Source organism: Photinus pyralis, unplaced genomic scaffold (assembly GCF_008802855.1).
Source record: "Photinus pyralis isolate 1611_PpyrPB1 unplaced genomic scaffold, Ppyr1.3 Ppyr1.4_LG6, whole genome shotgun sequence".
NCBI classification, from domain to species: domain Eukaryota; kingdom Metazoa; phylum Arthropoda; class Insecta; order Coleoptera; family Lampyridae; genus Photinus; species Photinus pyralis.
The window spans coordinates 42,082,216-42,103,506 of NW_022170663.1; the positions used below are offsets into that span (position 1 = coordinate 42,082,216).

Genomic DNA, 21,291 nt, shown 5'->3' on the forward strand with positions numbered 1-21,291 from the left:
ACATTAGCAACATCCTGTGAATATGATTGTCGATACGAAGCACCCTACACATCATGTTAGTTACAAATGCTGCCAACCGAAATCTGGTGGGATTGCAGAAAAGAGAAAGAGAGCAAAGATGAGACGGATGGAATTTCTCAGACACGAACTTATAAATTAATCGGAAAACCACATGTGTTTACCATTTCAAACACCTGCAGTCCAGTTTTTTTCCTAGAAATGCGTGAAATGCAGGGAATGGGCGATTTTCGGGTGGTTTTCAGGGGTGTTAAGGGATCAAGTTACAGCGTCGCTTGGGGAAGTTGTGTAAAGTACGGCTGATCTTGAAATATTTTGTTATACCTTAATGATTGCTGTGTGCTTTTGTTTTTTTTATCAGGTGAGGCATTTGCTTTATTCAATTAAGCTCGGAATGTGCCTAACTTAAATGCAGATCGTAACCCTTTACCTATGTACTTACTGGATTCAATTACTTGTACCTCTAATGTGTAACCTTTGTTGGTATTGGCAATTATGTTTCATTGTCGGTAGGGCTGTGCCCATTGTGTACAGGGTGGCCAACTAAGAATGCGAGGTACTGTATCTGAAAATCTATCCATCGTAGAGGCTTGCGGTATTAAAATTTATTACTAAAACGGCCAAGAGCAAAACCTGGAAAATATTTTTAAGTTTCTGAAATGAACGCTAGGGGGCGTAACTGTAATCTGGAATCTAAAAGTGATGTTTCTGTGAATTCCGCCATATTAACCTAACAAAAAAATGTCCGTCCCGAAGATACAGGGTGTTCTTTACGGAAATCTTTGAATACCCCCCACCACTTCATTTTTAGAGATACAGGAAAAATTGTCAAACAAAAATTGTTCAGATTATCGTCAACTTCAAAGACCGGACATTTTTTTGTTAGGTTAATATAGCGGAATTCACAGAAAAATCACTTTTTCAGATTCCAGATTGTAGTTACGCCCCCTAGCGGCCATTTCAGAAGCTTAAAAATATTTTCCAGGTTTTTCTCGTGACCGTTTTAGTAATAACTTTTTTTATCGTAAGCCTCTACGATGGACAGGTTCGTAGATACAGTACCTCGCATTCTTATTTGGCCACCCTGTACATATTTGCATGCGTTCTGATATGTGTATTGTGCTTTTTAGTCACTCTCGATTATTTCATTGTATTTTATTATATTTGTTTATTAGGGCTGTGAGTAATCAAGAGGGAAGTGTGCTTGTTTAGAGGAAATTGAGTTATTCAAGTTTATACGGGCCTTGGTGAACCTAACACTAACATTTTCACTCGCTCCGAAACCCATCAACTTTAGCCCACGTCTACAGGCACTCCACTGGGCCTGGGTAATCCTCCCGCCCGGCGAGGCACATTTAATATCTCTTAGGGAAAAGGAAGGGAAGAGTCGGGAGACATTCTTCGGAGATCACTTGTAAAACCAGACTTTCGAACCTTCACTATCGGTAGAAGATCTTCATCTGCGTCGACTTCCCAAGATTTGTTGTTGAAGGTGGACGTTTAAGTTCGCGGGGGTGGGGAGGGGAGGAGATGTTACAGCGATTACATGTAGGCGTAATCTCACTGATCCGCCATATCGAGGGATGAAGGAGAGAGGGAGTGGTCGAATTTACCACGCACGCGCCAGGCACAAATCAACAAGGCCTTGGATTCGAATCGCAATTGTTCGTAATGTGCAAACATGTTCTTGGTAACCGTTTTTCCTCCAACACGAGGACACCGTTTACGATCACAAGGTTATAATTTTCCATTCGAGGCGTCGGCGTCCCGCGTCGAGTGAAGACAAATCTGGCGAACAAAAATGTTTCCGCATAAAAAGATATTGTAGAGAGCTTTGGAAGAGCACAGAAAGTGTTGTAAGGGGCCTAAGATGGATGAAGGTTGCTTGATCAATCTAGAAAAAACCTACTGAAAGTGTTTGAATGCTCTCAGAAGCACTTATAAGATAAGTGCTCTATTTAAGTCATTTCTACACCATTCTAGCAAGGGTTTTGAAATTTCTCGAAAACTCTACAAAGGGGCTAAAACATTCTGAAATGACTTGAGTGACTCTGGTCCTGTCCAGAGTATCAGTAGGCTTTCCAGAGCCTCTTAGATTTCTCCAGACCTTTATGCAACTCCCCAGAGCATCCTATCACTCTCCCACAGCATTTAATAGCCTATCCAGAACTTTCTGACTATTTCCAGAGCTTTTTACGCTCTGGAACCAAACGGAAAGCTCGGGAAAGCGTCTAAAATGCCCTGGAAAGCTGTGAGAACGACATAGACAGTTCTGGAAAGAAACAAGAAAATACCGCAGGAATGGTGATAGGATATAGAATGGAACTTAAGCCAATGCCGATTTGCGAAAATCGGGGGACTTTTTGAAATGTACGGGGTGTGGCATGAGTTATCATGGATAACCCTCCCCTCGCAGCGCGTTCTGCTAAGGGTATTCGTGACAACATTTCCTTCCTGCAGGTATGCCTTTTCTTGGAAGGGGGGTACCATGTTATCACTTACATATAAAACACTCTCATTCATATCAGCAAATTAATACTTACTTCCAGTACCATGGTATGCACTTCTCATCATTTCCTTCGCACCGCCATTGTCCGGAAGTACAATTCGCGATGCAAGTTTTACCGTCTTGCGCCAAGTAGAACTGATTCGGGCAAGCGCACTTGTAGGTCGTTTCCCCATTTTCGCCGTACCCCTCGATGTTTAGGTAGCTGGATGCGGGCGGTGGAGCAATCAGACACAAATGAGAACATCCCCCGTTATTCGTTCCACACGGATTAGTGTACGGTAACTGTCTGAGGCGATGGTAAATGTGTATATCGTAAGGCCTATGCGTCGTGTTGCGAAGTAGGCGCAATTCCTTTCCGGAGTATTTATTGGCTCTGCTGATACCTTTCACGTTCCAGTCCGTCCAAAAGATGAAGTCATCGAAGAGAGTGAGAGCAAACACGTGCGGTACGGACGTGCCCGATAGTACGATGTGACGGTGTCGACCTTCTAAATCGGCGAACGCGATGTAATCCAAGTGAGCGTCGGCCCAGTAAATTCGGTTAGTGAAAAAGTCGACTGTTAGCGCGTTGGGCCAGGCGATGTCGTCTTCCCAAGTTAAAATTCTGGTGAAATTTGAACCGTCCATTCCGATCTTTGCGATGTACGCTTGCAGGTGCCACGAGGTGAAGTACAAGTATCCGATTCCGGGATGTACAACTAGAGCTCTGGGATCCGCGATGCCCGTTTTCAAAGTTCTGCGATTAGTTCCGTCTAGTTCGGCGACGTCCAGGTTTTTGGAATGTCTGTCGAGCCAATACAATTTCCTTCCGATCCAGTCAACCGAAATACCTTCCAAGCCGTGAGAGTCGTGACGGATGATGGGTTCTTTTTCGCCGTTTCCGTTGATATTCGATCTGAAGATGGTCTTCGCTGTTACGTCGCAGAAGTACATCTTTTGCGCTGAATAGTCGTAATCCAAGGCGACCACGTTCATCAAGTCTTGGTGCACCAAGTTGTAGACTGAAGCGTCCGTCGACATATTCCGTACGTAGTACTTGTTGGTGAATATTATCCATGGCTCTTGGTTGTCTTTGCGCTTACAGGTGCGCCTATCATCTTGCCGTTCGTAATAGAGCTCGTCACACTTACAATAAAATCCGCCAGGCGTGTTCTCGCAGTACTGCGAACAAACCTCAGGTGTTTCGATGCACTCATCGATATCTGTACATGCCTTCCCATCGTCCATTAATCTACAAAAGGACCCTCGCATTTTAGAATTCGAAAGCATGTATGTGAAGGTGGTTCATTTAGTACTTTTACATACAGTAAACATTTTGTAAAAATTCAAAACGGACCAGGGCACATTTTGAAAGCTACACTTACTTGTATCCTTGGTTGCACTCGCAATAATAACCCGTTGGAGTATCCACGCATTTGTGACCGCACTGATTAATTTCCACTTTGGCACATTCGTCCACATTGCAATGCAACGGCTCATCAGATTCGTCGTCGCAATCGGCCACTTTATTGCATACTAATTGTGCGTCAATACACTGACCATTATTACATGTAAATTGTTTTGGCGTCTCGCATGTACTATTCGTTTTGTCTACAAACAAATGATATGGGTACCGACTTTGGTACGACTTAAGATTTTCTACTTACTGCAGTTCACTTCATCTGACCTGTCGCCGCAATCGTCTTCACCATCGCACCGGTACTGGTTACGTATGCATTTGAAGTTTTGGCAGGTAAATTCTTGGGGCGAGCACGTCTTGTATTTGTTGTTGCATTCTTTACCTTCATCGGTACCGTCGCCACAGTCGTTGTCATGATCGCATAACCATCCCTGCGAAGTTTTCCATAGTTAGTCTTACAAAGGTAGAGAAATTGATAACCCAAGAACAAAGCATAAGAGACCACTTGAATTTAAGATATAAACCATTTCCCGTATAGTAATCCTAGATCACTATTTTTATTATCTAATTTAGTTGTACAATACAGCAATGGATACGCATCTTCTTTCGCGCCGTATTAGCTCAGGAAAACTGGGAATTTGTAGTATCAATGGCGCAGGCGGATTTAAGCTTTCAAGCTAGATATTGCTTGGTTTAGGCGAAGATATCCATTCGAAAACAAGCTAAGTATCTTATTTAACCCAGAAGTTTAGATCACAATCCAATTAGCCCTTTTAAAATATCACTCTCATGCACATTTAGTACGTAAATAAATAAAAAATAGAACTCTTAGTCTTTACCATGTTAATACATCGTCCATTGGCACACGTAAACTGATCCTCGCTGCAGGGTTGAGGCGTAGCACATTGATGCAGGGTAGAATTTTCATCAGCGCCATCGACACAATCTGGATCACCATCGCACAGCCATTTTCGCGGGATACACTGCGCTCTCCCCCAAGCCTTATTCGCCTCGCAAGTAAATTCTGTTTCCTCGTCACACTTCCTGTTGTCTAAAAGAGAAAAATTCATTAATCAGGTAGTCTAATTTTTCATAAGTGAACTTACTGCACTGATGCCGGTTGTCTTCATCACTATTATCGAGGCAGTCATTATCGCCGTCGCAAATATAAATCCTTGGAACACAGTTGCCATTGTCGCACGTGAACAGGTCGCCAAAGCAAGTCCGGCCTTCGCTCTTGCAATACTCCGGCGGCTCATCGGCGCCGTCGCCGCAGTCATCGTCACCATCGCAATACCTTCAACGAAAAATTACAGGATGCGATAGAACAACATTTAAAATACCATGTGGCAGGAATGCAACGATGGTTTGGACACCGGAAGCTATTCTGCGGACACGTTCTTTGGGCGCAGTGCAACGGATTTTCATCGGAATTGTCACCGCAATCGTTATCGCCATCGCACAACCAATAAGGTTCCACGCAAATGTTGGTCCTCTCGCACTTTAGGTGATTAGGAGGGCAGGTGGTGTTCTGAGGGCAATGAATGTAACTCTCGTCGGAAGTGTAGTTATCCTTACAGTCGTTCACCCCATTGCAGACCTGAACAAGCAAAAACAATCATGTCAACGGTTCAATTGAAATGGGACTTTTAAGTTTAATTGTGAACCGCATAGGTATTCGCAAAGCAATCACTATCTTTGTGTTGACAAACGTTTGCAATACCTACAAGATACACTTATAGTAAAGTGGCGATATGTAAGGAACTGGGTATGCATCCCTGGAAAATTATGTTTGTTTCTATCGATTACGATTATCAATATTCTATACACGGTCCGTGTATTCTGTAGACCAATTTTTCTCTGTTTGATGACATATATGGGAAAGGGTATGCATCTTTTTTTATAATTGCATTATATTTGATTTAATATGGTATACTAAAATAGTGAATTACGCCCGAAGTGATAGGAGTCTAGAAAAATGGATAGATTACCTGAGACAAGGGGATACATCTTAAATTGGCGCAACTAAATTCGGTTGCAGGAGCACACGGCGGATATTGGCAATCTTTCTCATCGGACCCGTCCTTGCAATCGTTTTCGTGGTCGCATTTCCATGACTTGAAGATGCATCTACCGTTAGCGCAGCGGAATTCGTTCGACGAGCACGAATGGAAAGCTGCAAATAAACGGATAAGTGCAATTGCCACGCAAAGATTCAACGTACAGCAATACGTCAAATTTTCATCGGTATTATCACCGCAGTCGTCTTCACCATCGCACGCCCACATCCGCGAGATGCATTTGCCGTTGGTGCAGTAAAATTTACTCGAGTCGCAAGTTAAATTTTTAGGGACACACATTCTGCCTTCGTTCACTAACTTTGTGTTATCGTCGCATTTACATTCGGACGTCGCATTGGGCGCGGGATGGCAACTTTGCGCGCAACCTCCGTTGTGAATGTGGCATGGATTCACGCTGCAAGTTTGCCGCGAACTCGAAAACACTTGGATATCTCTCGGGCTGTCTTCTAATCGTTTAACCATTTCAATCATGTTTGCTCCGGTGTGCTTTTCGGCTCGATACACTCCTCTCAGTTGCAAATCGGTCCAGTAAATGTAGTTGCCGAAGACAGTAATGGAAAACGGATAAATTGTGGCCGAAACCAACACTACACGGTTTAGACCGTCCAAATTGGAGCGTTCAATCTTCTCCCTTACGGCATCCGTCCAATACAACATTTGATCATCGTAGTCGATCGCCAAACCTGACGGTTGCGCCAGATTTTTATCAATGATCACTCTTTTCAATGATCCGGCCATGGTCGTTCTAAATATTTTCCCCGAAGTTCCAAATTTACCCCAATCGGTGAAGAACAGGGTGCCATTGCACGGATCGACAACGATAGCGCGAGGTCGCTCAACTCTAGCGATCATTACCAAATCGGAACCGTCCAAGTTCATAGCGTAAATACTGTGATTGGACGAATCCGTCCAGTAGATCTTCTTCTGCGTCCAATCGTAAGCGATTCCCTCGGGATTGATTCCCCGATTTAGAATGTTAGTGATCGCCGTATTGCTGGGATTGTTAGAAGGCATCCACGCAATTCGCGCCCAAGGTCGGATCTGCGTGAAAAGCAGCTTGCGGTCGGCATGATCGAAATCTATACCGACCACGTTAGTCAAATTCACTATTGGATTAAATGGCACACTTGTCGATTTCGGGTCGAGATTAATCGATCGTATCTCCGTGCGGGTGCTGAAGACGAGGTACTCGTTGACGAAGTCGCATTTACGTCCATCGGCCGCTAGATGACCGGTAGCGCAAGCACACGTGTAGCCCAAAGTGTTCGGAGAAGAGCCCGGTTGGAAGGTGATTGTGACATCTGACGGGAAACTAAAGCAAAGTTGCTCGCAGCCTCCGTTGCCAAACCTGAGACATGGGTTCGTTTCATCAGCGGGCTGGTTTGCGATATCGAACATGGCGATGTCGCGTAGTTTCTGTAGGTTGGTTCTAACACGCGTAGGAAGTGTTACGTTTCCGGTTAACTTGGAAGCTTTGAAAAGGGTTTGCATGTTCCTATCCACCCAGTACACGTCTCCCATATGCACGGCAATTCCCATGGGGTTCGGTAAGTTGCGTCTAATCACCTGCCTATTGCCACCGTTGTAGGAAATCTTCTGGATCATATCTAGCTTGGAATCGACCCAATAGACGTCGTGAGTTAACATATCGATCGTCAGATCTCTCGGATTGCGAATACCCGAAGTGACTAGAGGGGTCCAATTCGAACCGTCTAAGTAGGCCTTTCCAATTCTCGGGTATTGTCCATAATCAATCCAATAAAGCAGTCGCTTGAGCGGGTTCACCGCCAACTCTCGCGGGGCATCAGTCGTCGTTTTTACCAAGATTTTCCGATTGCTACCATCCAGCCAGCATACCTCCAGATAATTCTCGTGAGGAAAAACGTTTGTGAAGTATAAGTTACCGGCAACCCAATCGATCGCCAATCCACGAATTCCGTTACTTCCAATTCCGTCTTTGATTATCGGCTGTAGTTCGGTGCCATTCGGTCTGATTCTATAAATTCCATTCCACGTGCCTCGGTTGAATTCGACCCAGTAGATCCAGTTCTCCAGATAGAGGACGTCGACGTGCAAAACGTGATGGCCAGGTCCTGCGATTGGCACCATTGCTTCGGCGCTGTCCTTCAAACTGAAGCCTTTCACCATATCAAGTTGGGAGACGACCACGTAGGTTTTGTAATGTATGCAACTCACTTCGTTTTCTTTTCTGTAACCGATGCTGCAAGTGCACACTCTTGACTTGCCCTCCGCTGGTAAACAAATTTGGTCACAGCCCCCATTATTTTGCAAGCAAGGGTGATCGAACAGTTGTCTTTTTTTGTATATAGTAAACGTTTTTAAATCCGGTTCATTCTCGAGCAGAAGTTTCGAATTAAGCCCACCTTTTAAGTCAACACGTTCCAATTTTTCGTATATCGGGTCCATAAGATATAACCGACTGTCCAAAATGCCCAAAGCTTGCGGGTTTGCTATACTATTCTCCTCGCTGAGTATGTTCATGCGGTTGGTACCGTCGACGTTCATCGAGATTACAAGCGGAGGATACCGCGTACTGAAGTACAACACTTTAAGATCAACATCAATGACGATAGCATCTGGCCTTTCCACGTCTTCCAACAGCACCAACGAATTCGATCCGTCCATGTTGACCTTTCCGACTTTCTGTGGTACACCGAAACCTCCGTCGTCGGTCCAATACACTTTGCCGTCAGTCGGATCGACGCAAATGGAACGAGGCTTCGCCACCGAGGTTCTATTTCCGTCATTCGATAAGATGATCGATCGGTGTTTCACCTTGCCGTCGACCTTTATTACCTCCAAATTTCCGGCTACACGATTGCCGACGAACAAATTTCGTCCCAACCAATCAAAGGCCATTGTGGCAGGTGCACCGACCACGCCAGTTTCGAGTCCGAGGAATTGTGTCTTGTTACCGCCGCCGTAAGGTGTTGTCCAAATGGTACACTAAAATAAAGGAACATATTTAAAATTAAACTTTGCAACAAATACACAAATACTAATAAAACAAAATATAATCTGAATATCTGGACACGCATTTTGCAAAAAAAGTGGAAATAAAAATACTTACGTTTTCTTCATCGTTCTCCTTCCCTTCAATCCAAAATATGGTACTAGTTTTACGATCGTAATCGATTTGAAGACCATGCTCGACTCCAATGATAGGAATCAAGAATCCAGTCGACGTTTCGCCAGAGGTCAATGAAAGATCGATTATCTGAGAACCACGCATTAGCATAATAAACGGATGTTCCTCCTCCATGCAATGGCCGTCGGCAGTAATACGATAACCCGGTTTGCATTTACACGTGTACCCATTGGCCGATACCGGCGAAAGTAGGCACAAGTGTTGGCAAGGTGAAACTTGACAGGGATTATCGGACATTGGCTGTAAAGATGGGTGGTGCACATGTATACTCAACGGTTGGGAAATAAGATGCGACACTACTGTTTGATTGTTGCCTAAAACACAAATTGTAAATTGAGCAATTTCCCCATGGAGAGTTAACCTTTGAATTTATGAGCTGATAAAACTCGGTTAAGTTGTCGGTCCGTCCAGTACATTGTATCTTCAAACAAGGTTAGAGAATGAGGGTGGAGCAGGTAATGACTACCCGCGAGCACCTGTTGCCTGCCTGTGCCGTCGTAATTACAAAAATCGATAAAATCAAGCTTTGAATCGGCGAAGTACACACGCTTATTTGCAGTATCAAGTGTCAAACCGTTCGGCCAGTAAATTTTCGTATTGATTATTATTGAACGATTATTTCCATCCATTCCGACATTCTCTATTCTAGGATTCTCCCCCCAATCAGTCCAAAACAGTAACCGTGCCCTAAAACAATTATTAAATCACTGAAATACACCAAAAGAAATATACCCAGGACTGGGATCCAAGCACATTCCTCTTGGCTGCGTGATATTCTCTTTAACCAGCACTATTCTACCGGTTCCATTCTCCTTCGCCACTTCGATCGTATTCAATTTCGAATCCAACCAATACAGATTTCCTCCGACCCAATCATAAGCGAGACCTTCCACCAAATCTAAGCCAGTCGAGATAACATCGACCGGCTCGCTGTTTCTGTCGAGACGCGAAATTTTTTTAAGCTTCATGTCCGACCAGAATATTGTGCCTGTGTGCATATTCGAGGTGGTTGCGACTACGTTTTCCACAATTATGGGCACGCGCTCCAGGCCCTGCTCGTTCAAGTCCGCCACCAAAATGGAGTGACGATTCGATATAATTAAAAATGCGGCACTGTGATCTAAAAAGCAATTAATAAGTATTGCATGCGCGGTGGTAAATCAAAGATCTCAAACAATCAATATTGATCACAATTGATCGCACTCCTAAAGTCGAGCCTAAAGTATTAATAGATAGGGTGCCTTAGAAACTCAAGACAACGTGAGAGCGATAAAAATGCTGAAATGGCTCAATTGTCACGTAAATTTCTTCGATTTCGGTCAATCAACGAGTCAACAACATAACATAATCGAATCGCGTGGATTAAAAAAACCTTGAAATTCGACAGGTCGGTAGTTGCTACACACCCCCACTTTGTCTAAATCAAGTAAAAATTTGCCTATAATTAAAGACTAATTTGTACTCACAAAATTAAAATTTGTACCCGCTTAGTTCCTCCGGAAAACTGATGCTAAGGTAATAAGCATTTAAAGGCCGCCTGGCATAAATTAACAATATAACGGGCGATCAAAAATGAGTTGCTCTCGTGTCTCCTTTGGAAGTTTAAGTTAAGTACGATTTCCCATTGTAGAAACAAAAATTCCAAAGGTGACTCGACAGCAAATCATTTTTGATCGCATAGTACGCAAGAAGATTCAAGGCCTCCGAAACCTTGTATCCTCCTCCGACACTCCGTTCTGCAGGTATTTGGCAATGAATGTTTTAACATCACTAGTAGATGTGTCTCGGCCAGTCGACCCCTTGCCCTTTATGAGTATCCTCTTCTGATACTTTTCCAGACATTCGTTCTTAAAGATTTGACATCGCTAATGGATATATTTCTTCCAAGCGTACCAATCGCCCGTTGTGAGTACCTACCCTCCTCCGACATTTCGCTCTAGAGATATTAGAACCAATCACGTTAAGGGGTCAAGGAGGCGGGAAGACAGTGGTTGGTAAGAAAGATAAAATAAATTTCTAACCTCCACCTCTTCTGCCCATCACCCAGTCATCTTAGTAGTCGCGGATGAAAGTTATAGTTTGTAGAAACAAATTCCTTTCGACGAGAAGTTTGAAAAAAAAACCATGCACGTGTCTGCACGTCATTTATAATAGTCTTGAAATGGATTACTTTGTTATAGTTAAGTTAATAATTTACTTCGAATTTAATTTAATTACTCAAAACACAATTCGATTTGCTTATATATAGCAAACGCCGATCTTTTTCGAAAGTTTTCGAACGCTTCCGAACGCTCCCGAATATTTTAGAATATTCTCAAAGAAACAAACATGCCATATTTCCCGGAAAAAAGCGTCATATCCGCTTGCTTTTCTCTTATTGCCGATGACCGATCTTTTATGGCCCCTCGATGTCTATCGAAATTTCTAGAATATTCGCTACAATACACATAAACAAAGATCATAAAAATGATAATAACAACATTTTACATTAAACACATTAAAGCTCTTCAAGATTATACGCTCATTTTTGTATTAGAAGTTGTCTTACTTTTTTCTTGAACTGCGACATATTTTGTGCGATGATTTTTAAACGCCTGTCACCGCAATGGTCTCTTTACATAGGCTAGAACTAGCGTGTAAACGTATATCACGCTGTTGATCGGCCCGTTCTTTTTTTTGTAATTTTTCAAATATTGACAGCACAGCAAACAGAAGTTTATTCTCGAGTTTATTTATTTTTCATTTGCGTATTATATGCCAATTATATCTGTCATATGAGATATACAGAGTGACTAATAAATATGGAACCACAACGCTGGTGTGAAAACGTTTGGAGATATCGGTTTGAAAGTTTTAGGACTTTTTTTTCATGCTATGAATATGCACAAACACATCTTAGATATTTATCTTTTATCCCGTATGGTATTTTGACACGACCGCCATTTTGTTTTTTTTAATGGCAACATAGGTCTTGCAACACATTGTTGGAAAGTTTATTTTACCTTCACTACGAATATGCAATAGGAAAAATAAGCAAAAATTATTAAATAACTACTAATATTAAACGAATGCGGTTGAGTTGAAACCTATAATTATACAAATAATTCTAAAACTGCTTTGTAGATTGTTTATCGATTAAAAATTCTAGAAAGAAGATGTCATACAATTTGTAATAAACTAACGTTGATAAAAATATAGTGGAACTCAAAAAAAGATAACAATTTCGCTCTAATAAATTAGTTAGTTTTGCGTAACCGTTTTTTTTCGGTATTTCGGAAATCAAATCCATCATCAGACCTTAGCGTCAAAGGCTAAAATACATAAATAGATTACCAAGAAATTTTTTTTAATAATTATAAGATATTCTACGCAGCCTTTTAATAAGACGCTTATAATTCTAATGGAGCAATACATCGGAAAATCAATAGCGATCTTTCTTATATTTTTGAGAACGTGTTTATCAATTTTCAAAGCGATCAAGCGTTTCTAAACAATTATTGTTATTGGGCACATGAACAGACAGACAAACGGACAGATAGGTAGACAGCAATACAAAATTATAAACGATCTCAAGCATCGTTAGTTGATAGTTCGTTACTAATTTAGCAGAGTGCATTATTTCGACCATACAATTTGTTTAAAAATGTTTGGGTGTACAAATTAGTTGCATTTCTTTTTAGTAGGTAATTTCGAGAATTGTCCATTTTTTAGAAAAAAAAATTGTTTAAATAACGTACAAATTGTTTAAACAATGAAAATCTAACTTATTGGGTACAAATCAGTCTTTAATTCATATTGTTTGATGCGACTAATAAAATTTCAATCGGAAAAAGTGGGGGTGCTAAATTGATTCACTTCCCACCTTAGACTCGGTTTTCCGGATGAACCAAGCCGGGTACAAATTCTAATTTTGTGGGTACAAATTAGTCTTTAATTAGTCCTAGATTATAGCCGTATTTTTACTTTATTTGGGCAAAGTGGGGTGCCAACTTTATCAATCTAAATTCGACGATTGCCGATTATTTATCCTCTTATCTTTCACTAATATAGGTATGATCGAGGCCTACAATACTTACAGGCCGGAGCGCTCGAAAAAATCACGTGACCTTAGGATACGGCTTATAGAAAATCCGTGCGCGGCTCCACTATTTATTTTTTATTATACCTGAATCACAATCTCCGTTTTAAACACTCAAATGCGTGCGAAAAAAGGCCTTTAAAACACACGTGCTTTAAAGTTGCTAAGTAACGATACTTCAAGTGTGACTTTTGAAACTGTCATCTTGGTGAAATAAAAAATCTTCCTAAGTCACTTTCTGTAAATGCAGAACATTTCTTCGGCTTGTACCTATCCTTTGGTTGAAGTTTTTACAAACGCGCGTAATTTAGGGTATGCTTTCAAATCTGTTCCACTTTTCAGTCCCAGCAATAAGTGAAGTTTTGAATGAATGCACCAAAAGATAGAAGATTTAAATACCTTTGACATTTCCTTCATATATGCCAGCATTATCGATGCATTTAAGACTTTATTCGTAAGTAACTTCCTATTCATCCATGGAAACAACTTTTCATATGCTTGATAATAGCTTTACTGGATTGAGATTTTACACCTACCAACGTTTGTTTAGATTTTACAACAAGCGATTTAATGGACGGTGTATTATCTTTTTCAACGGAAATCGTTTTATTCACAAAGACGACGATTTTTATAAGCAAACGTCAAGTGACATTTCCATGGCAATCGTGAAATTACGAACACCCAGCCCACTTAATTAGACATGTATTCGAGTATAACGTCAATATGATTTCATTGAATTTCCTATTTTTAAATTATACTGCAGGTATAATAAAAAATACTATAAGATACACGTGTATAATTGGTCTTTAAAGCACTTGCAACGTTAAAGGCACTCCACTTTGCGTCGTGCCCTTAAACTCGTTGCGCGTGCTTTAAAGACTTGATTATACACTTGTATCTTAATATACTATTTTTTACTCCAGACCCGTTTAACATAGCGTCACGAAATTTCAATGAGAGCTGGTCAATGGTACAAACAATTAAATTATGGTGTTTGTTAATTTTTAGTAACACTAGAAATAATTTTTTAAGGTTTAAAGTATTTGAAGATAAAACGACGATAGTAAATCCTGTGTTTTTCTATATTTCCACCGTCATATTTCTGTTTCTAGGAACGATATCATTATAATTCTTTCGGGGTCTTAAACTAGAATGATATGCGCCTCCAATTATGCGTATATAATGCCTTATCTGGTATTAGGATTCAACAGCCCCTACAAGATCGCGCATTTATTATCCGCGCAGAGCAAAATTCATGATGAGAGAAACTGTTTTGTTGAATTGTGGCCAAAGGACACAAAAATGTTTTTCAGAAGGAATTTTTAAGCAATTGTCTTTTGTTGCCTTTTTTCAGCAGTTTTAGTAAATAGCACGACTTCAGAAACACGCGAACGCGCAATGGAAATTATTATTTTTTAAATAATAATAATAATAATAATCTTTATTCTTCTCCTATAAACGTAATGACATGGAAAAAAAATTCGAAAACAAAAAAGACAGAAGAATCACAAGGCGAAGTTCAGATATACAAAGAGAAATCTTCGTATCCTGTTCTACCACTTAAACCTTGACAGAACAAACAAAACTTATAAATTTAATACCTATCCTAATGAAAAATTGCCTTGATCTATCTTATTCGGTGATCGTTGAAAATATACTAATTCATAGTTTAAAGAAAAGAAACAACTAAAAAACAACTTAAAAGTAGCACAGATGTTTGGATATTAGAAGAAATCTGTTGTAATATTAAGAACTCGCGAAGTTTCTGCTTAAAAACGAGGGCGGGGAGATCTTTTAGACTGTCAGGTAGATGGTTGTATAGTTTGGATATATTATAGGAGAAGGGGCGATTTGGTATCACTGATGGATTTTCAAATAGTGTTTGTAATATGTAGAGAACCATTAAGCTTACAACATTAAAAAAAATTATATACAGGGTTAGCCAAAAGTACGGATATTCTTTTTTTTATGAAAGTCGCTTTATGACCTCGTTTATGACCAACAGAACATTGCAGATATATTGCCATCCTCTACATCAGCATCATCAACGAATACTTCCATTTCTGTTCGCCATGATTATGGCAGTGGTGACTTGATCTTCACGTTAAGTTTTACCTAATTTAACATATACATTTCATTTTATGAGTTAAAACAATATAATTGTCACTTACCAGTGGTAGACATCTATTTAGTTTCTAATGGTAGTGAGTATTATAGAGAACATTGTAATGCACACATAAGGAAACCGGGTGGTCACCGACTATGAGCTCTTGTAGACGGCGAGACGTGCACAGAGGATTGTTTGTCAGACAGCCAGATAAATAACAAAAATATGAAGAAATTGCCACAAATGATGCATATAACACTTCTTCAGTGGCTTCCAAGGGAATGTGCACAATATTTCACACATTCTACACCAGCCACTTGCTAGGGCATAAGCTTTAACCACATTATAATTGTATCATTAAACAATATATTATAGCTCGGCCTGAAGATGACCTTATAAGGTCGAAATCGATAGCCGCAATAGGACCTAATAAAAAACGTGTTTAAAAAAGATTTTCTTTGATTCCATTCTGCATCACACAACAAGTTTAAAATAAAGAACGATGGAACAATACATCAATCGCATAAGCTTTAAACATTATTAGAAAAACTCATACTCTGTTAAAGAATTCTACAGGAGCGAATTGTTCTAAACGCGAATTTTCCGGAAGCTATAATGTAAAATTAATATTAACGAAGATATGATATTTTCCATACTTTTGACTAACCCTGTATATTTTATTCTATGAGTTTAATGGTTCTCTAAATATTACAAACATTATTTGAAAGTCGATTAGTAATAATTATTTAAAAACTAATAATTTCCATTGCGCGTTCGCGTGTTCCGGAGGTTACTAAAACTGCTGAAAAAAGGAAACAAAAGACCATTTCTTAAAAATTCCTTCCGAAAAACATTTTTGTGTTCTTTTGCCACAATTCATTCTATATATGCGATACAATTGTACCAACAACAAAAAAGTTTCTCGCATGGTGAATTTTGCTCTGCGCGGATAATTAATGAGCGATCTTGTAGGGCCTGTTAAATCTACACTAATACCAGATAAGGCATTATATACGCATAATTGGAGGCGCATATCATTCTAGTTTAAGACACCGACAGAATTATAATGATATCGTTCCTAAAAACAGAAATATGACGGTGGAAATATGGAAAAAACACGGATTTACTATCGTCGTTTTATCTTCAAAGACTTTATAAATCTTAAAATTAATTATTTCCCGTGTTATTAAAAATTAATAAACACGATAATTTAATTGTCTGTAGGTACCATCGAGCAGCTCTCAGTGAAATTTCGTGGCGCTATGTTAAACGGATCCGTAGTAAAAAAATAAATAGTGGAGCCGCGCACGGATTTTCCATAAGCCGTAATGTATTCAATAAGTATCGATAGGCCTCGGTATGATCCATACTCTCTTCCCTTCATTCTATTTTAGATCATCAATGAAAACAAATCAAATCTCGTGATTTCTTAGTGCAAATAATTTGTTATAGAATGATTAAATAAAGGGTAGTTTGAGATCTTTGATTGACAGCAATTAGATCAATGCTGGATCAGTACTTACTAAATGCCTTGCAGCGATGCTTGTCTGGTTCTAACGTGTATCCGGCGACGCAGCCGCAATGATACGAAGATTTGGTATTTGTACAAACTTGCGAGCACAGACCAGGTGGTTTGCATTCGTCTAGGTCTTCGCAAGTGTAGGTGTCATTTCCGAGAACTTCCCCTTTCGGACACGTGCACAACACACCCTAAGTAAAACGAATAAGTAATTGTTATATCACCGATTTACTCACTTGAGGCGTCTGTTTACACCCGTTAGAGCACAATCCGCCGCGATGCGTGCATTCCGCCAAATCACAACCTGGACCTTCATCAGCGCCGTTCGGACAGTCGGTACTTCCGTCGCACACCTTTTCTAAGGGCACGCAACGTTCCGTCACACCAGGGCACTGCCACTGCCCGTCAGGACATCTAAACGGTGGACGTGTGCAAGCAAATTCGTAGCTTTCATCGGATCCATCGCCGCAATCGTCGTTGCCGTCGCACACGTACGCCTTGAAAATGCAGCGCGAATTTTTACACTTGAAGAAGTTGTTAGGACAATTGATTTGGCCGCAGGATTCAGGCTCATCGGATCGGTCGTCGCAATCGGGTGTACCGTCGCAATGCCACGACTTTGGAATGCATATTCCGGACGACTGACATTGAAATTGTTTTTCGCTGTTGCACTGATCGGGCGCCAAGGAAGCTAGAAAAAATAATGTTTAGTGCGAGTGTTAAGCTTGAGAAGAATACGTACGACATCCCAGCTCATCACTGCCGTCGTTGCAATCGGGAATTCCATCACATTTGTAGCTCTCCTGGACGCATTGTCTTAAATCGGCGCATTTGAATTGGCTAGGAAGACACGTTATAGGCGGACAGTCTTGCTCATCTTGTTTGTCGAAACAATCATCGTCACCGTCACAAACCCAACTTTGGGGTATGCAGTGGCCAGTACGCGGACATGTGAATTGGTAGTAAGCGCAAGTCTTCTCGGCGCAATGGTCCCCTTCGTCTGAACCGTCACCGCAGTCATTCTCCGAGTCGCACTTCCATGTGTTGGGAATGCACCTGCCATTCTCGCATTGAAACTGCGTCGATCCGCAGGTGACGTTAACGCAGCCAGTTTCATCACTGAAGTCCCCACAGTCGTTTTCGGCATCACACCTAAACGTCATCGGTATACAGCGACCGGATTTACACTGGAACTCGTTAGTGCCACAGGTCGGTTCTACAACAGAAAATAATCAAGATTCGAAATCCCTCTCGATCATGTCTCTTACTGGTACAATTCTGCTCCTCATCACTATTGTCAAGACAATCATTATCGCCGTCGCAAACCCACGATTTCGGTATACACCTTTGATTGTTACAAGTGAAATCCCAGGTGTGAGGGCAGGCCTGCACCGGTGGCTCGCTGCTGGGATCGAGCTGACAGGTTCGCATATCCGCGGTTAGCCGTTCGCCGTAGGGACAACCGCACACCGCCTGCAAACCTCCGGTGTCATTGTGAGGTATCGCGAAGCATAGTTTGGCGCATCCGCCATTGTTCGTCCAGCACGGTTGCAACGGGTCGATTCTCTGCTCATTTTCGCTGAATATCTTAAAGAAGATCGTTATCTCAGCTTCAACAAGTCAAAAACCTGGGTCCGTTAACTTGGCTCCCCAACTGTTAGATTTGATAGCCGTATTATTTTAAAATGAATGCGCTCATATGCGCCACCGATAATAACTCTTGCGCCATTATCGTTTTTTAGAAATCCGAAAAAACATTTGGGGGGCGGGGCCAAGTGAACGTAGCCCCCCCCCTCCCCAGTACGTATTTTGTCGCTTGTAACTAGGTCACTTGATACATTTGGTTATGCGCTCAATTGCGCCACTTGAATTAAAGCTAGCGCCATTACGGTTAAGCCATAAAAAATTTTTTAAAAGTGGGGGGGGGCTAACTTAACGTTTTCAAAAGTTACGTTTTTTAACATGTTTTTTCTACTACATCGTACCTTTCATCATGCGCTAAAATGCGCCGTTATAGTGTTTCAGAAACACTCTATACAGGGTGTTTTTTTGGGAGCTTTAGTTTACGTTTACGTTTCTGGGAAAGTAAAATACGTAGGTTTTTGAAAATTGGTACTTAAGAGTTACTCTGAAGGCCGAATCTATGTAAAATATTTTCAAAATGTCGGCACTTCCGGAAACACCGGAAGTAGAGAGTAACTTCGTTATTTTAAATGGCAACCCCTATTTTTTATTGCATTTTTGGATTCCACGTGAAATTTCAGTTCTTTTGATAACCATATGTCGATATCCGCCATTTATGGTTTTTAAGTTATTTTGACTTTAAGAAAAAAAATGGCGGATGAAAAAGGTTATATATAGTCATGGCAACCCATTTTTATCAGTGCATAGAGATAGGGCTTTCTCTTAGTGTACTTAAAAAAAAAGTTGAGTTGCGTACAACCGCACCTATGGAGATCCAAATTTAAGAAACTTAGTCTATAAATCCAGATTTTTTTTAAATGGAATGATCATGTTCTTAATATTGCATGAGATAGAGAATCGAAATTGGCATTTTTTCATATTACATGTTCCTATAGCTATCTTTAACAGTTTCTGATTTATTCCCATTTCATTGAATTGATCTCGAAATTGATGCCATTTTTTTTTTCGCATTTTCTTTTTAGTACCTAGTTGGCCATGATTTTATAACAATCGAATTTTAAACAAATCAAGGAATGGATTCTTTAATACCAGTCGTTCAACTGAATTTCTTAAACAACGTATAAGTCTGGAAATTAATGCGATATTTGTTCTAGCAACAATTCCATACCAAAAATGTTTCAACGAAGTTTTTTATATTTAGCATTGAATTTATTTTGTTAATCTTGCATTTGCAATTCAATTCATTTTCTTAAATTTTCTCTTGTAGAGCTTTGTATCACTTGTGCTTCAACGGTTTGGAGTGCGTTAGGGGTACAAAATTTCCAAAATTCATACAATTTCGTTCCAGTTTTCGAATGAATGTACGGAAAGCACGCGCCGCGAGTCATTTTTCGATTTTTGAAAAACTGTGTTAACGTAGAACAGTAGGTGACGGATTAGTGTCAATAGATTTGTTTAAAATTCAATTGTTATAGAATCATGGCCGACTACTAAAAAGAAAATCCGAAAAAAATAGTGTCAATTCAATAAAATGGGAATAAGTCAGAAACTGTTAAAGATAGCTATACGAACATGTATTGTCAAAATATGCCCATTTCAATTCTCTATCTCGTGGAATAGTAAGAACATGGTCATTCCATTTAAAAAAAACTGAGTTTTTAGTCTTTGAAGTTTCATACATTTGGATATCCATAGGGGCGGTCGTACGCAACTTAACTTTTTTTTTAAGTGCACTAAAAGAAAGCTCTATTCATTCTCTATGCACTGATAAAAATGGGTTGCCATGACTATATATAACCTTTTTCAAGTAATTAATTATCAAGGTACCATCTGCATCCGCCATTTTTTTTTCTTAAAGTCAAAATAACTTAATTTTAAGTTACTATCTACTTCCGGTGTTTCCGGAAGTGCGGCCATTTTGAAATTATTTTACATCAATTCGGCCTTCAGAGTAACTCCTCAGTACAAATTTTCAAAAACCTACCTATTTTACTTTCCCAGAAACTTTTAACTAAAGCTCCCAGAAAAACACCCTGTGTAGTATACAGTGTCCTGTCATGGGAATCTCGGAAATCATAAAAGATACGACGACGGTCAAACTAGCACAAAGTTGTGCAATGAAAGAGTTATTATCACACTTTAAAGTAAACCAGAAAAAGCCGATTACTTTCTAAGATATACCAGAAAAATCGAAATTTGCGCCGATTTCGTTTTAAATTTTTTTTAATGTTATTTGAACAGGTATTAAAAATAATAAACACTTTCTCGTGGGCACTTTTTGAGCTCTACAAGACACCGTTGAGAGATTTTCAATACAACGTCTCGTTTCAGAGAAATAAATCATCATCAACTTTACAAAGTTCATGCAAAATGAAAAATGTGTCCGATAGGTATTTTCGCACAATTAGGACGTTGTACGCGGGTGCGGAAGTAAAGAGGATCTAGTTATCTTGAAAGCATCATAATAGCTCTTTAATTGCGCAATTTTTCCCTAATTTGACCATCGTCATATCTTGTATAGTTTCGGATGTGTATATCTTGGACACAGTGTATACTGCAAAGGGGTCCTAAAAGGCGCAAACATGTCTGCTTACGGCGCATTTGAGCCCATGGTGAAAGGTGCAAGGTAGTGCAAAAAAACATGTTAAAAACGTAACTTTTGAAAATGTGAAGTTAGCCCCTACAGCACTTTTTGAAAATTTGTCATGACTAACAATTGGCGCGTATTACCAGATGGCATAGATACCAATAAAATACATAGTGGTGG

The 21,291-nt window shown here is 40.2% G+C and overlaps 1 protein-coding gene across 2 annotated transcripts in view; it reads right to left on the bottom strand.

The window, feature by feature from the left end:
- Positions 1-21,291, bottom strand: part of LOC116173299 (low-density lipoprotein receptor-related protein 2) — a 254,373-nt gene that overhangs the window by 5,945 nt on the left and 227,137 nt on the right. For both annotated transcript variants that reach the window (XM_031490672.1, XM_031490671.1), the window contains exons 8-22: positions 18,149-18,467; positions 17,623-18,096; positions 17,117-17,571; positions 16,885-17,071; positions 9,909-10,296; positions 9,538-9,863; positions 9,099-9,490; positions 6,151-8,974; positions 5,918-6,102; positions 5,270-5,526; positions 5,033-5,223; positions 4,766-4,977; positions 4,174-4,357; positions 3,892-4,117; positions 2,562-3,758 (exon numbers count right to left, since the gene is read on the bottom strand). In XM_031490672.1, the coding sequence (XP_031346532.1) occupies positions 2,562-3,758; positions 3,892-4,117; positions 4,174-4,357; positions 4,766-4,977; positions 5,033-5,223; positions 5,270-5,526; positions 5,918-6,102; positions 6,151-8,974; positions 9,099-9,490; positions 9,538-9,863; positions 9,909-10,296; positions 16,885-17,071; positions 17,117-17,571; positions 17,623-18,096; positions 18,149-18,467 (7,817 nt within the window). The remainder of the gene's footprint in view (positions 1-2,561; positions 3,759-3,891; positions 4,118-4,173; positions 4,358-4,765; positions 4,978-5,032; positions 5,224-5,269; positions 5,527-5,917; positions 6,103-6,150; positions 8,975-9,098; positions 9,491-9,537; positions 9,864-9,908; positions 10,297-16,884; positions 17,072-17,116; positions 17,572-17,622; positions 18,097-18,148; positions 18,468-21,291) is intronic.